At 36.8% G+C, this 15,228-nt stretch overlaps 1 protein-coding gene and 1 long non-coding RNA gene across 4 annotated transcripts in view; one reads left to right on the top strand and one right to left on the bottom strand.

Moving 5' to 3' along the window:
- The window catches only part of LOC115286439, a 444,475-nt gene that overhangs the window by 28,511 nt on the left and 400,736 nt on the right, over positions 1-15,228 (top strand). The window lies entirely within an intron of this gene.
- Positions 7-991, bottom strand: LOC115286437 (isochorismatase domain-containing protein 1-like). Its single transcript, XM_029932960.1, is given in 2 exon segments — positions 7-622; positions 624-991. Coding segments are annotated over 2 exon segments (888 nt in total). The 5' UTR covers positions 944-991; the 3' UTR covers positions 7-54.

Genomic DNA, 15,228 nt, shown 5'->3' with positions numbered 1-15,228 from the left:
CTGGGCTTACAGTCCTGTCACTTGATGCGGAGGAGACCAGTCCTTCAAACGTCCTTAGACCTTGGAAAGCAGGCCTGACTCCGGGGCGCTCGCCTTAATTAAATTCTGAATTTCCTTGAATTTTGGATGGTCTTTATCTGCCACCAGCTGTAGCAGAACAGCCTCACTCGTCGTCACTATGATCCCAGTTCGCGCAAGAGGCTCAAGAGCAAACATCCGGTCCATCATGCTTCTCGAAGAGGTGGCATCTGCAACAATATGAACCTCAATACCTCGGCCAACTAGTTCCAGAGCTGTCTGCTGGATGCACACGTGAGTTTCTACTCCAAATAAAACAACACTCCTGACTCCAGGAATTTCGGCTAATGCTGCTTCTACTTCTGGTAATACCACTGAAAACTTGGTCTTGGGTAGGACCAATTTTACACCTGTTAAATCAATTTCTTGAACAGTGCTTCCAAGACCCTTCGGGTACTGTTCTGTTACAATACCTGGAATTCCTAACATCCGGGCCCCTTGTAACAATCTTTGTCCCACACTAATAATGTCCCCAAAATATTTGATGGCTGGTCTGAGTCGTTCCTGCATATCACAGCAGAAAAACACAGTGCTTGAAGGTGTGATTTCCCAGGGTGGTGAGCTGGATCTGCAGCGGCACGAGGCGCACCTTGCAGCGCTCGCTCGCCGCGAAGCCCTTGGGCAGGTCCACGTACTGGCCCCACTCTTCCGCGAAGAGCTGCACTCCGAATTTGCGGTGCAGGTCTATCTGGTCGCCGTACAGGCTGAGGAACTGCTGGATGAGCAGCTCATAGCCCGCGCGGTGCAGCACGGACGAGGGCCGCGCGAAGACCGAGAAGCAGAAGAGCACGGGGACCGTGCCCGACGGCGCCCCTGCGCCGCCGCTGTTGGGGAGCGCCGGGACAGCCAGCTCCGCCGCCGCCATGTCCCCCGAGCGTCTGCCAGCTCCGAGGCCGGCGAGGCGCAGACAGGACTGGCCGCCAGGGCCCCCATGAGTAAAATTCTTAACCTAACATGAATCATCAAAAGTGTTTTATTCCTACTTTTAAAACTTAGGGTGTATGAGCCACTCATTGATCATATTAAGAAATTAGGAAAAATAATTAAATGGAAATAAATGATAAGCTATGACATTTTTAAAAAGGCAAAATAGCATGGTAGAAAGAATGCATACTTTTTTCCAGAACAGTTTGAATTTTAGTGATGACTATGAGCATGAGCAAGTTATATTACTGGATTTCCTCATGTACAAAATGGGAAACATAATATTTACTTTATATGCCCTTACATTTTTGAAGGAATACATGACAACTCCAATTAAATAAATAGGTGTAAATCATATGGAACAGTGCAGTATAAAAATATGATATCAAGAGATATCATACATCTTAGTGATGTAGATGAATATGTGCCATACAGAAATGATACATCTTACATAATATATACATGATAACTAATGCTATATAATATACATGCATACATATATATATATAGAAGCATCTGGGACACACACATATACAATTTCTGTGCTTACATGCTATTTGAATAATGATGACCCTGGCTTTAAATTCTGAAATGTATCTAAATTGTCAAATGTAGCATTTAGTGAATTTTTACCTCAAGTAAACTTATTTCTTTGAAAATTAGATTTTAACATATACAGCTTTCAACTAACTTATAATTACCATAACAATTAGTGTCAAAAATGTTTTCAGTAATAGTGTTTTTATTTTTTACTTGTTTAAAGAAAAACACTCACATTTCTACTTTTATTTCCATAAAGATCCTGGGAACAGCACCCCACAAGTATCATTACATGAACCAAGTAGGTTTAAGGTACAGGACAATTTGAGACAAATGGTGTTTTATATAGTATGTTTTATATACTACCTTAGATTAAAAAGAAAGTTAAAAAGCAAGTCAAAAATGAACACAGCTTAATAACATAGCAGAGAATTTATTTTCTCATCATTTGGTAAATCTAAAAGTACAATAATCAGCATTTCTTGTTAGATAAGAGTAAAACTCATCTCAGGGATTTCATGCCAAAGACCTTAACACACCACATTTGGCATTCACCTCAAGCTGTTCTACTGCTCTCTTATCAAGTGTGCTAGGAAAGATAATAGGAGGCACTGCAAGATTTTTAGTCATTAAAAATGTAACTTATCCAATAAAGAACAAGAGTGTGGGTAAGATTCCCCATCTGGAGCAAGCATGTATTTCTTAAAAAGTTAAGACATTTTAGGGGTTCCTGGGTGTCTTAGCCGTCTGGCTCTTGCTTTCAGCACAGTTCATGATCTCATGGTTTGTGAGTTTTGATCTCCGTATCAATCTCTGTGCTGGCAGCATGGAGCCTGCTTGGGATTCTCTCTCTCTCTCTCTCTCTCTCTCTCTCTCTCTCACTCTGCCTCTCCTCTGCTTGTGCTTGCTCATTTCTCTCTCTCTCTTTCTCTCAAAATAAATAAACATTAAAAATAAAATTTTAAAACTTTAAAACACTTTAGGTATATCATTTAGCATCCATTTAAAGAGGAAGCAGGCTAATTAGGTTTTTATTGTAAAAGGAAAATTCTAGAATATTATACTGATTTAAATAGCAAAATGCCTTATAAATAAATTTTGGTGCATATGCCAAATAATTTTTAAAAATGTGAGATGTAGAATTCTGTAGCTTTAAAATGAAATGCTAGCAATTAATTCTTTCACTTTATATTGATGTTAGCAGTTGGTCTGTGCAAATAAAAAATGATACACATAATGTAACGACAAACATGGGTTTAGGACAAGGATCAATACTACAGAAGAATTTAGTAGGTGTTTAAGAGGCTATACCGAGGGGCACCTGGGTGGCTCTGTTGGATAAGCGTCTGACTCTTGATTTCAGCTCAGGTCATCATCTCACAGTTTGTGGGTTCAAGCCCCATGCTGGGCTCTGTGCTAACATTATGGAACCTGCTTGAGACTCTCTCTCTCTCTCTGCCCCTCCCCTCCTTGCTTGTGTTCTCTCTCTCTCTCTTTCTGTCTCAAAATAAATAAATAAACTTAAAAAAAAAGAGTTGTGGATATGCTAGACATTTTTTAGTCCTACTAGAAATGGATGTTGAAGCTGAGGGAGAGGTGGTTTAACAAGGAGGTTCTTAGAAGACCTGTCCGATAGTCGTCATTTTGCCTCTGCTTTAATTGCCCTTTTAATGCTAATGCACTCTTGGATTCTCACTCAGTTTATTCACTCTGTCTGGATGATAAGAACCAATTCAGTAACATGTTACCATTTCTCACAATTCTGGTAATTCTGAAATCTGTAACTTCAGATCAGACTTTGACAGAGCTGTTGAGCTATCTATAAAACATCTTCCTAAATTTCTATGCCCTGGATTTATCTGCATCTCAAATTCAGCATGTTTAATCTTGAACAGATATTCTTCAAGGCAAACTCTTACTCTTCTTGTATACTCACTATTCATATAATTACCACAGCTTGACAACTGAGGAACATCACAGAAATCTCTTCCATTTGGGATTAATCAGTAAGTCCAACCAGTTGAATGTTTCTGGATTTCCAGTCTCTGTGTACCGTTGCCACTATCATAGGTGAGCCCTAGTTCATCTTTCATTTACATTTCTGAAAGTAAATGAATAGTTCTTAAGATGTGAGTTCTGGGGCTACACACCTGGGTTCTGTTTTTAATTATACTACCTACTTTATAACTTTCATGTCTCTGTGCCTTAGTTTTCTAGACTAAAATAGAAAAAAAAATAAGTCAAACTACATATCTTACAAGTTTATTCTGAGGAGTAGATGTAAATATATGTAAAGTGCTTAGGATATTGCCTGACAGTTGAGTTAGGGCTTAATTTAAAAAAAAAAATTACATTTCTTTATTTCTGAGAGACAGAGAGAGACAGATCACAAGTGGGTGAGGGGCAGAGAGAGGGAGACACAGAATCTGAAGCAAGCTCCAAGCTCTGAGCTGTCAGCACAGAGCCCGACATGGGGCTTGAATTCACAAACTGTGAGATCATGACCTGAGCTGAAGTTGGACACTTGACTGACTGAGCCATTCAGGAGCACATAAGACTTCATTAATTTCGATTTTGATTTTGCATTTCTCTTCCTGATTCCATCTTCAGTCTTCAATTCTTCTTCCCCATTATTGCTCTAATTATCCATCAATCCAAAAGCAGAACTTGACCTTTCAAAACATTTAGTTTATCTTCATTACATACATAATAATATCCTGAGCTTATTGTATGGCACACAGTCTCCTTCATGACTGGGCCCAGCCTGCTAATCCAGCACTGTCCGTCAAGCATTGGCGCTCTGGTACAATGATGTAACAGAGCATTCCTGGGCACATGTTATGTGCCAGCTGGTGCTCTCTTTAGCATGTACCCCACTTCCTTCTCTGGTCTCTGTGTGGAATTTCCTAAATCTGTCTATAGATCATATTGATATATTCACTCTGCCTTCAACTATACTTTGCTTATTTCTTCCTTTGATTTTGTGATATGTCTTTACTGATAGCTATCTAAAAAAACCCCATATGTCAAGACTTCCTGGATTAATTTTTAGTTAATCTTGAATTATGGTTCTGTGTGAAGACAGAGATCTATGAATGGGACAGTTTATTTGGTTGTTTTTGCTTTTTACATTTTGCTGTAGTCAGTGGGAAGTTACTGAGGGCTTTGGAGCAGCAGAGAATTATGTTGAAATGATAATTTAAGAAAATGTGTCCTTAAGGAAAAACTAGGATAGAATAGAGATCCCCAAATGGTCTCAGTTCCAGGTCCCTACATATCTCAATAATTTTTAAAGGCCCTCACAGGCCAAAAAATACCTAATGGTTCTGTTTATTAAGTCATTATATCTGAGCCACAGAATAGTAATAGTTCACATGGCCTTTAAGAAATGTTATTTTTCCCTTGAAAATGTAAAATATGCTAAGGGATGATGCACTGAGTTTAGTGTGGTGCCCCAGTGTACCTCAGGTCATACTTTTTAACCACAAGATCAGAATTATATAAACAGGAAGAAATGGAGACAGAAACCCCAGTTGAACAAGGGTTGGCACACTAGGACCCATGGTGCAATCTGACTAACTGCCTGTTTTTATAAGTAAAGTTTTACTGAAATACAGCCGTGCTCATTGATTTATATATGATTTTCATGTTTGAACAGCAGAGTTGAGCATTTGAGAAGACTCCATATGGCCCACAAAGCTGAAAATGTGTATTGTCTGGTCCTTTACAGAGAAGGCTTGCCAATCCCTCAGTTAGAAGTTAGTCCAGTATCAAATTATCATGTCATAAAAGTCTGAACAAAAGAGACAGACTTAGAAATTTTTATTTTATTTAATTCACATATATTTGAAAATCTATAATATGTAACTCTGGGGAAGCTATGGCAGATTTTTCATTAGGTTTATATTCTATAGATTAAAACTGAAATCTTGACAAATTTAGGTGTTTAATATTTTTTTCTTAATGCTCTCTTATTAAGTATCACAGGAAATTATATTTCCACTGAGGATCAATTTATTAATCATCACCATACTTTTTATAGTGGATGGGCAGTGAAAATAATTTTGAAATCAGTTTCTTTCAGATATTAAAAGCCACAGCAAAGATAATATGCTGACATCATAGGGAAAGTCTGATGCACCCTCTGTTCATTAACATTACCAATACAATTTTAAGTCATGGATATAGAAAGCCAGCTCAAAACATTTTCTGACACAATTGTTCCCTGAACAGCCTATGATGATATATTAGTATTAACTTAAGGAAATTTTTTTCTCTCTTTTCCTTTAAAAAACATACTTATTTAATACTTTCAGGCATAATTGAAAACATCCCTTTTCTATTCTAAAGATAATTTTAGGGACTACAGATAACATAATCAGCCCATAAAGCTGTCATTGGTCCTTACACAAAGAGTTTGTGTCATGTATTACTCATGGCTCCTTCACACTCACTTCTGGATTTCAGAATTGCTCTGTAAATAATGTATCCAAGTTTATAAATGTAATCTTACGGGTTTGTCTGCAATATTTTTGTAGGATTAGGATAATACCTGAGCCACATATAAATTATTTGACATTATAGATAAAACTCAACTTTTAACCTTACTCTATCTTCTGTTGGATAAGTGTATATTTGATTGGGTGTATCCGTGTATGACAGTGAGAGATTAAATCAAATAGTGTATATCATTTTGCTATGAAAGTAAATGGAATAAAACTTTGTATTTGCTTACTGCAAACAAAATTAAAATTATATCTCAAATGTTAAATAATTTATATTAATAATCAACGACATTTCTCTAATAGCATGTTCAGCAAGGAATGCAGTAATAGTTTTTTATAGAGTTGCTTATTACTTAAAGGATTTTCTTGTGTAATGTGGCAATGTATTTATTTATTTAAAAAAATGTTTTTGTAAGGTTGATTTATTTTGAGAGAGAGAGAGAGAGAGAGAGAGAGACAGAGGGTGAGCAGGGGAGGGGCAGAGAGAGGGAGACACAGAATCTGAAGCAGGCTCCAGGCTCTGAGCTGTCAGCACAGAGCCTGATGTGGGGTTTGAACCCATGAGTGAGGTCATGACCTGAGCTGAAGTTGGACACTCAACCAACTGAGCCACCCAGGCACCCTAATATGGCAATATATTATTAAAATATTATTTTTCATAGACAAAACAGTTTTTTTATTTCTAATATTTATTAAAGAGCACTATAATATCCCTAGATAAATGATGGATGGATGATAGATTTGTTGGAAACTCCAGTGCTACTGGAAAAAATGATGAATGGAAGAATTCTAGGTTCTGGCTCTTTGGAGTGTTCATTAGCTCATTCTGTGAAGGTCACCTCCTATCACTTTCATTTCTCTATTCTCCCAGCCTCCCAATACACTTGCATTTCTCCTTCCTAAGCAGTCGTGCATCCTTCCTTCCAGTTACCAACACTGACTCCAAACTTATCTTTCGTGCCTTTTCTCATTTCCTGTATCTCTCCAAACACCAAGATATTCTAGGCAAATTGTGCCTTAGAACATTATTTATCTATTAGATGTGATTGCTTTTGAAATCCTTCTAGCACCTTTGTCATTCTCAGTGTCTTTTCAGCATCCTCACAGCCTTCTCAGCTCTCAACCACAGTTTCTGGGACTTCAGCTACCACATCCTGTCTTCCACCAGTGCCCCCACTTCTGATTAATACAGTCAGAAAGACCAGTGGATCTTCTCTTTGCCCAGACCTCATAGGTTTCAGACATGATGTATCTGATATTATTGTCAACCCAGCAGATTCTTTTAGAAAGATATTATAGTCCCTGAAGTTTAACAAATTAGTATATATTTTTTAAATTTTATATGATGGACCATTTTTAAAGCACAACCTGAAGACCCACCATATTTGGTGCCAAATGGTGAATTATATACTCAAAATTATAAAGTGCCTTTACAATTAATTCTCTGACTGCAGAAGAAGTAAGGAAGCACTAAAAACTCCAAGAACACAGTATATTTTCAGTATCATCTTAAACATTAACTTTAAGACTCAAACTTGTGAGTAATCTTGGGTATACATTTAACATTTGGAAATACGCATAATATATTTTCTGAAAGATTTCATGACAATAATCCAGAGAATTTTAGTCATATAATCATGATTTCTGTAATATATGCCAAAGTAGAAGCATAATTTAAGTAAAAATGGTTTAATTTACAAAATTATCTTTCATCTTTGATTACACTAAATCTTGTGTTTCTTTAAGCATGGCTTATAATCAGTGCCTCTTTCATGTGGATCTGAATATGACATTAATAAATTAAACATGTATTAAAAGAATGTTTCTTAAAGTGAAACAACTATCACTTTATATCATTTAAAAGCATTCTAATTCCAGTTTTCATTTAATTCTAAGACAAATATGCAAAAGTAACTGACTTTTTATCAGTAACTCTACTTGTAGTAGCAGATTCATTTGCGAAACTTTCCAACCTCAGCTTAGAAATCAGTGAATCATAGTGTCTCTTTTGGGAAAAGTCTTCTGATTCTGTATTTGAGTAGAATGCATGTAGTTTTACTCAACTTGTTTTGACAAAAATCACACTTGATGCTTGTTTGCAGGATAATTCTTTGATTTTCTTCTGTTCCTTTTCTCTATTTTCATCCTGCTTTTAGTCCTCATCTCCTTCCTGCTGTAGTCAGATGTTCAGCATGTGTCCAGCCATATGCTTAGCACACATATGTTCCTGCATGCATACATTTTCTCTCTCTCTCTCTCTCTCTCTCTCTTTCTCTCTCTCACCCCCTTTCCTTGAGAATCTTTCAAGCCTTTGGTTCTCCTGGTTCTTAGGCCTTTGGATTTAGACTGGAACTATACCATCAACTCTTTTTGTTTCAAGCTTGCTGACTGAAGAAATTGGAACTTTCCAGGGGCTCCTGGGTGGCTCAGCTGGTAAGCAGATGACTTCAGCTGAGGTCATGATCTCATGGTTCATGGGTTCAAGCCACATCGGGCTCTGTGATGACAGCTCCGAGCCTAGAGTCTGCTTCAGATTCTGTGTCTCCCTCCCTCTCTTCCCCTTCCCTACCCATGCTCTCTGTGTCTCTCTGAAAAGTAAATAAACATTAGAAACATTAAAAAGAAAGAAATTGGAACTTTTCAGCCTCCGTAATCTATGTAAGCCAATTGCTGGTTCTGTTTCCCTGGAGAACCTGGGATCAATAGAGGTAAACTAGGGTAACTAGGGTAAACTAGGAAATTAAGAATCAGAATGCTAAAATTCAATTGGATCAGCTCATGAAAGGCCTTTAATGTTGTATTAATGGACTTAATTTACTTATGTTAGGTAATAATGAACACATCAGAAGTTTCTAAGGAGGCATGCTACATTAAAATACACACTGCGTGCGCGCGCGCGTACACACACACACACACACACACACACACACACACAATGTTTTAGGAAAATCCCTCAGGCAAGAGTGGACTAAGGTAGGGATGATGAAAATGCTACCACAAGAGATTCAGTAAAAACTGAAATGAGGTTAACAGAGCTGGACAAACTATGGTCTAGAGAAGATCAGAAAAATAATTTCAGTCATTGGTTTTAATCTTAGGTGGGAGTGGAGATGGTAATGCTATTTGCTGAACTCAAAGGACTAAGGAGAATCTGAGGACAGGGAATGGGATGAACAGATATTTGCATATAAGTTGCAAACTAGCAGCTTATAAATCAAACCTAGCCTATTTTTTTTTAATTTGCCTGACAGCTTTTTAAAATTTAAATTTTTTGTCAACTCAAAATTTGTGACAGTTCATCCAAAAACCTTTTTCTATTTTGGTTATTTTAACATAAAAAGGGAGATGAATCGCCTTCTTGTAGTTTAGCAAATCAGTGAAGCTGAATCTGGCACCCACCTCTGCCAGACAAGCATGGTCAGGACTCTGATTTGTCACAGACTCCTTTCCTAGACTGTGTCCGAGACTCAGGCATAATCAGGAGCCACCTTGTAACTTTCCTACATATAAATATCTCAACCACAGTTGGAGATGGAGCATCTATTTTATGTTGTAAGTAATCCGATGTAAGGGGCCACCCTAATACACCCTGAGTGTTTAAGGCAGAGTGAGGATATTGCAGGCACCCTAATTGAATTTGTTATTCAGTTGAACTAAAGTTTTAATGGGTATAAATTGGAAAGACTAGTTAGAGCCAGGCCCTGCTGATTTCTAGTCTCAGGTTGTTTAGCAAGGGTCTTATCTTTTTAGAAACTCAGTTTCTACATAGGTGAAAGGAAGATAATAGCACTACCTTAAAGAATGGTTATGAGGACTTTCTGAGCTATCCAAGTAAGAGGTGCTCAACATCATGTTCCAAACAATGACCAGGAGAGTTTAGCCATAAAATAAGGTAAAGTCAAATCCAGCATATAACCGCCCTGTGAAAAAAAATGAAAACAAAATTGTAGTCTTCTAAATTGTAAGTCTCCTCAGCACTCCCCTATTGTCCATTAACACAGGCAAAAATAATTGTACTTGCTTAAGGATGTAATTAAATAGTTTTTCTATGCTTAACCCATTTCTATATCATCAAAACCTTCACCATAGAATGAAGTTTGACAGTTTTGAAAAGTATACCATGCAACAGTTTGGAAATTTTGTTAGAAAACCAATTGACTGCCTTTATATCCACTTATATATCTTTATAGTGAATGCCAGGGGCTTTTTGCTTATCATTTTATTTTTTTGCATACTATGAATGCAATTTAAAAATTTGCATTGTGTTTTCAGCAAATAATTAATAGATGTTGAAATTCAAAATGAATGCATTATAGGCAATAAACAGTACTCATTTATATATAAAATACATTATATCATTTTTATGTATAATTAGAACATTTGAAAAACAGTGTCAACATCACCAAGAATAAAAGTTACTACAATCTAATATATAATTGAAATACTATCTTAATATTTGCATAAAATAATTATCTAATAAGAATATTGCAGTCGGTGTGAAAAGATTTAGAACATCTCAGAAACTTGGAGAAAAACAGTGTTTTCTAATGTACTTTAATTTCACGAACATTCAAGTCCCCTTTGGTCTTTTTTAAACAGAAGTGGGAATATAGTTAATCTTGTTCTTTTCTCTAATTGGTTTCCTTCTCTTGATTACCACATACAGTTTAGATTTTCTATAACTGGAAATGAAAATCCATTGTTTGCAAACGCTCTTAATTTCAGACTTGACTATAGCAAAACACATAAAGAGGTCCTTTTTTAAAGGTGCTGACACTGAATCGGAAGGTGATCTCATCTCAGTAAAGGCAGCAGAATTAGACCCATTAACTTCAATTGGAATTGAACAGCCACCCTGGGAAAGCTTGTCGAAGTGAAAATGAGCGTAGTCAAATTTAAGGCAAGGTGTAGGAGAACATCTGACAGTGTAATGTGATGCAAAGTATTTCAGTGCGGCCTATTAATCACACCTAGAAGCCTGTTTTAAAAGTCTAGACAGACAATAAAAATAGCTACCAGAGAAAATAAAAAAACATTCTAGATGCCCATGGGAATTTTCTTTAGTGGAGAATGATTTAAACTAACCAGTAACCACCCCTCCACTATCAAATAACTTCAAGATGGTTAATTTCAGTGGAGAAGTCACTTTTAAATATTTTCTTAAGATGTGGCCAGAAAATTCCTCACAGCCTTATGGTTTTACCCTGTTGTAGACAAGAAACATTAAAAACAAGCCAAAAAACCTCTTAAGCTCCTAATTTAAACTCTGGGATAACTTGTCATTTAAAGAGATGTTTCCCCCCCAGTCTTGGAAGCAAATACTTGATCTCTCATTGTACTTATGCAAATCCAAAACCTTTTTGTGCATATTTTACTATTTATTTCTATTTATTAAAAGAGGTGTTACTTAACATCTAGATTATATAGCTCTCCATGTTGGTAGGCACACGTGCATCTATCTGTTAAGATATCCATCTGTATATATTTGGGAGCCAATTCTTAGAAAAGATTATGTTAAAACATAAACTAAAGCACACAATTTTCAGAAGTCTTTTTGGGCATATAGTCATTTGAATTGGGCAGTGCCAAACCAAACGTGATTAGGAGACTTCTACTGACAAGCGCAGGAGCTAGGTGTGCATGTGGAGGGGAGGGAGCGTAGGAGGGTTTATACAGAAGATGAGGCAGCAAAGTAAGGATGTTATTTGATTAGCCGTAGCTTAAGCAGTTGCTTATTTGGGGAAGTTGGCTACTTCTAGTTGATTGTTCTTTCTCAAATTTGGTCTGGCTTAGGTATCGGCTTGCTTGCATAAGTTACCAAGGTATTAGAACTATCTCAGTGGCCTCCCTATTTAACTACTTTAACAGTTAGAAAAACAGAAGCAATGTTTCTGTGCCTGTAAACTCTTTTTCCATTTCCTGCAGGCCATGTGGGGATTATGGTACACCTGTTTCCCCTGAAGAGTACAATAGACTCCCTTAGCACTGATTTATTTAACTTCCTAATTTCTACTAAACACAGTCATCCCCAAGATTGATGAAAGAAGTAATTTGAATCTTACAAAAGCATGACATTGAGCTGCATGTGCTATAATGCTAGGGAGTAGAGCAAACCAAGAGAGTGTCGAGAAAATTTAGACAATTCTTGCTTAGGTATCTCTACATAACTTGTTATGTTCCATACTTGCTTTTGAAAAAAACCGTCATTCCATGAAGATGAAATTCCAGGGAAAACTGAAAGAGATTAATATATGAGGACAGACTGGGAACATAAAACCTGTAAAACTCGAAAAATAATTCAGGGTAAATGTAGAAAGTCATTTCTATCTAAAACTTGGGATTTAGAAAGTATCTAGACAATACAACTGCAGAAGTCAAAGTTATCCTTTAGAATCAGCCGCTCAGTCTGAAGAATTAAAGAAATCAGAAAGATTTGATTATGACAATAATTACAGTGTTTTGACCAGAGATATTGCCTAGGATTTGAAGAACATTTCATGAGAATATCACCAGTCCCTTTATAATATGTCAGTACATGACCAAAATATACTATTATAGCATTTTTCATATGTATCAGAAAAATTTAAAATAGACTTTTAGGAGGCTTATCCAGTTCTCTGTGTAGCAGTGACTAGCCGATTTGAGTTGCTTGATTTTATGTTGTAAAGGATTGTATAAGACATTCTCAGTAAATTAGCAATCTGTGGGGAAATTTTGGAAACCCGAAAGGATATATAAAAATATAAACTTTATTAGATCATGCATTGGAATTTACCAGTATCTTTTTAAAAATTTACCAGTATCTCTTAAAATCATATTAAAAATACAAATATGGGAAAGAGAAAAATTGATAAATTTATCTCAAGGATGTTCTTATTTATATTTAGAGGAAAGAGGAAAAGCAATTGAACGACTTTTAGGAAATTATATTGATTTATGACACATCTGTTTTTACTTTACCATGTCTAGCTATAGAGAACTCAATTAGAAATATAAATTAAAAAAAAAAACTGGATATACTGATCAGAAAGATGAATTTGTGTCAAAATCAAATGCTTAATTTTAGAATACTTTTAACTGTTAATACTATCAAATTAGTACGTATGTTTAAATAATAAAATTGATCTATGTGACTAATAACAAAAACAGTGCTTTTTTAATTATCACTTATCACCTCTTATAGAGATACTTCATTGACCACTAAACTCATCTCTCTACCTCCAAATTGCTAAATAATAATCTTTTTTGGTTTTTCAATATCAGGTCTAATGCATGGCCTCTTACAGAGGAAGATAAGGGTCCTCTCTCCTGTCTTTATACTCCCCAAATATACCTCATTTCCATCTTCTGCAGATATTGGTTATATCGCATGTGTTTTGGAAGCCTAGTTTATTACTTTAACGGTTTCCAATGGAGATGTCACATTGTATACTATGATTACATTTTTTGTGTAATGTGTTTTGCCTTGAGTTAGTATTTCTCTCCCCATTGGCGTAGTTGCTACTGTTGAATTTCAAAAACTTCTCATAAAAATCCTTTCATATATAATCAAATGTGCATAATTTACCATATATGGTAAAAATGGCAAAGTAACTTTTTTTTAATGTTTATCTTTGAGAGACAGAGAGTGAGAGAGACAATAGGGCAAATGGGGGAGGGGCACAGAGCCGGAGACTCAGAACTCTAAGCAGGCTCTGGGCCAACAGCTGTCAGCAGAGCTTGATGCAGGGGCAGGGCTCACACTCACAAGCCACGCGATTAGGGCGGCTTAACTGACTGAGCCACCTGGCTGCCCCAAGTACTATTTTTATTTTTCCATATATTTTATTGTTTTCCAGAAATAATTTTCCATACAATTTTCCAAAATTTAATTATCACAGCAAAACCTTATAGTGTAAGTAACTTGTTCTGCAAGTGTTCCACAAGACAAGGAAACATTTCCAATAAATTTTAACTTGATAAATGAGTGAGGTCTTACAGTACAAGTAGTACATGATGCCGAATATCACATGATCACAACTGAACCAATGGTTCTTCTCTCTCTCTCCCTCTCACCCTCTCTCTCTCTCTCTCTGTCTCTCTCGTTATGGCTGTGGAATTGTAGATGATTATCTCTCATGCCGGGATGCTCGAGTCTCAAGCTGTGGTATTTGGCAGAAGTCAGGTATTTTTCAGAATGTTGGAAGGTGCCCACAACTGGGACTAGTGTATACTTTTGTCTTTGGAGCACCTATAGACAGTCCTTTGCTTTTACATATAGGAGTAAGTTTAGGGATGCTTTGCTTCATTCAGGTTAGGCTGCCTGCAGTGTTATACCCAAGTTTCCAATATCGCCCCCCAAAACCAGAGACCGCCAGGGAGACCGAGTCACGCATGCAAAAGAAAGGTCTTTATTATGAGTTTAGGCTGGCTGAGCCTAAGCTCGGGCTCACAGACTTTACCAGCACGCTCTATCCATGCTGAGAGCCCCGAACAAAGGCAGGGTAGGGCTTTTATGAGTTTGGGAAGGGGGAGTTACAGGAAATTGTGACATAGGTACAGTGATCCAATTATTATACAATGTTATTGACAGCAGGTTTAACCATTCACATTGCCTAGAGTATTTGTTACTTTTGGGGGGGACCCAATCACAACATTTAGAATGTTAACCAATTACAGAGTGGGCCCAGGACCCTCACATAGGGCGTGACTAGCCTTCTAGGCCAGCCCTTAGAAATGTTAAGGGTGTTAGCTGGCCTTTCCTGATTGGGCGTTACAAGGGTGGTCCCTCTCGCCTTGGGCAATGTGCGCCCGTCTATTGTCTCATGGAGTCAGTTTCAGACCTGTGTCCTTACAGCAGATATAGACCCTTTCCTCTGCTGCCTTATTGCCAGCTACATTAAATACATATAAGACAAGAGTTTATTAATACTATACTGTAGTCACCATCCATTGGTGATAGTGAAAGTCATCCTACGTGATAATCCTCCTCTTTCTTTTCTCTCTCATACCAGCCATGAAGATTTTCAAAGATAAGTATAGGTTAGTTTAGTTTTCTTTATGTTTTGTATTTCCTTATTATTTTGTATTATATTACAGCATTATTGTCATTTTTACATAAATTTTTTTGGGGTATGGAATGAATTTTCTGAGTTTCCATGATTTCTTATGGGGAAATTAGTTTTGATATATAAGTGCTTTG

Source organism: Suricata suricatta, chromosome 3 (genome assembly GCF_006229205.1).
Source record: "Suricata suricatta isolate VVHF042 chromosome 3, meerkat_22Aug2017_6uvM2_HiC, whole genome shotgun sequence".
Classification (NCBI taxonomy): Eukaryota; Metazoa; Chordata; class Mammalia; order Carnivora; family Herpestidae; genus Suricata; species Suricata suricatta.
The sequence above is the reverse complement of the archived record's forward strand: the minus strand, read 5'-3'. Positions and strand labels throughout refer to the sequence as shown.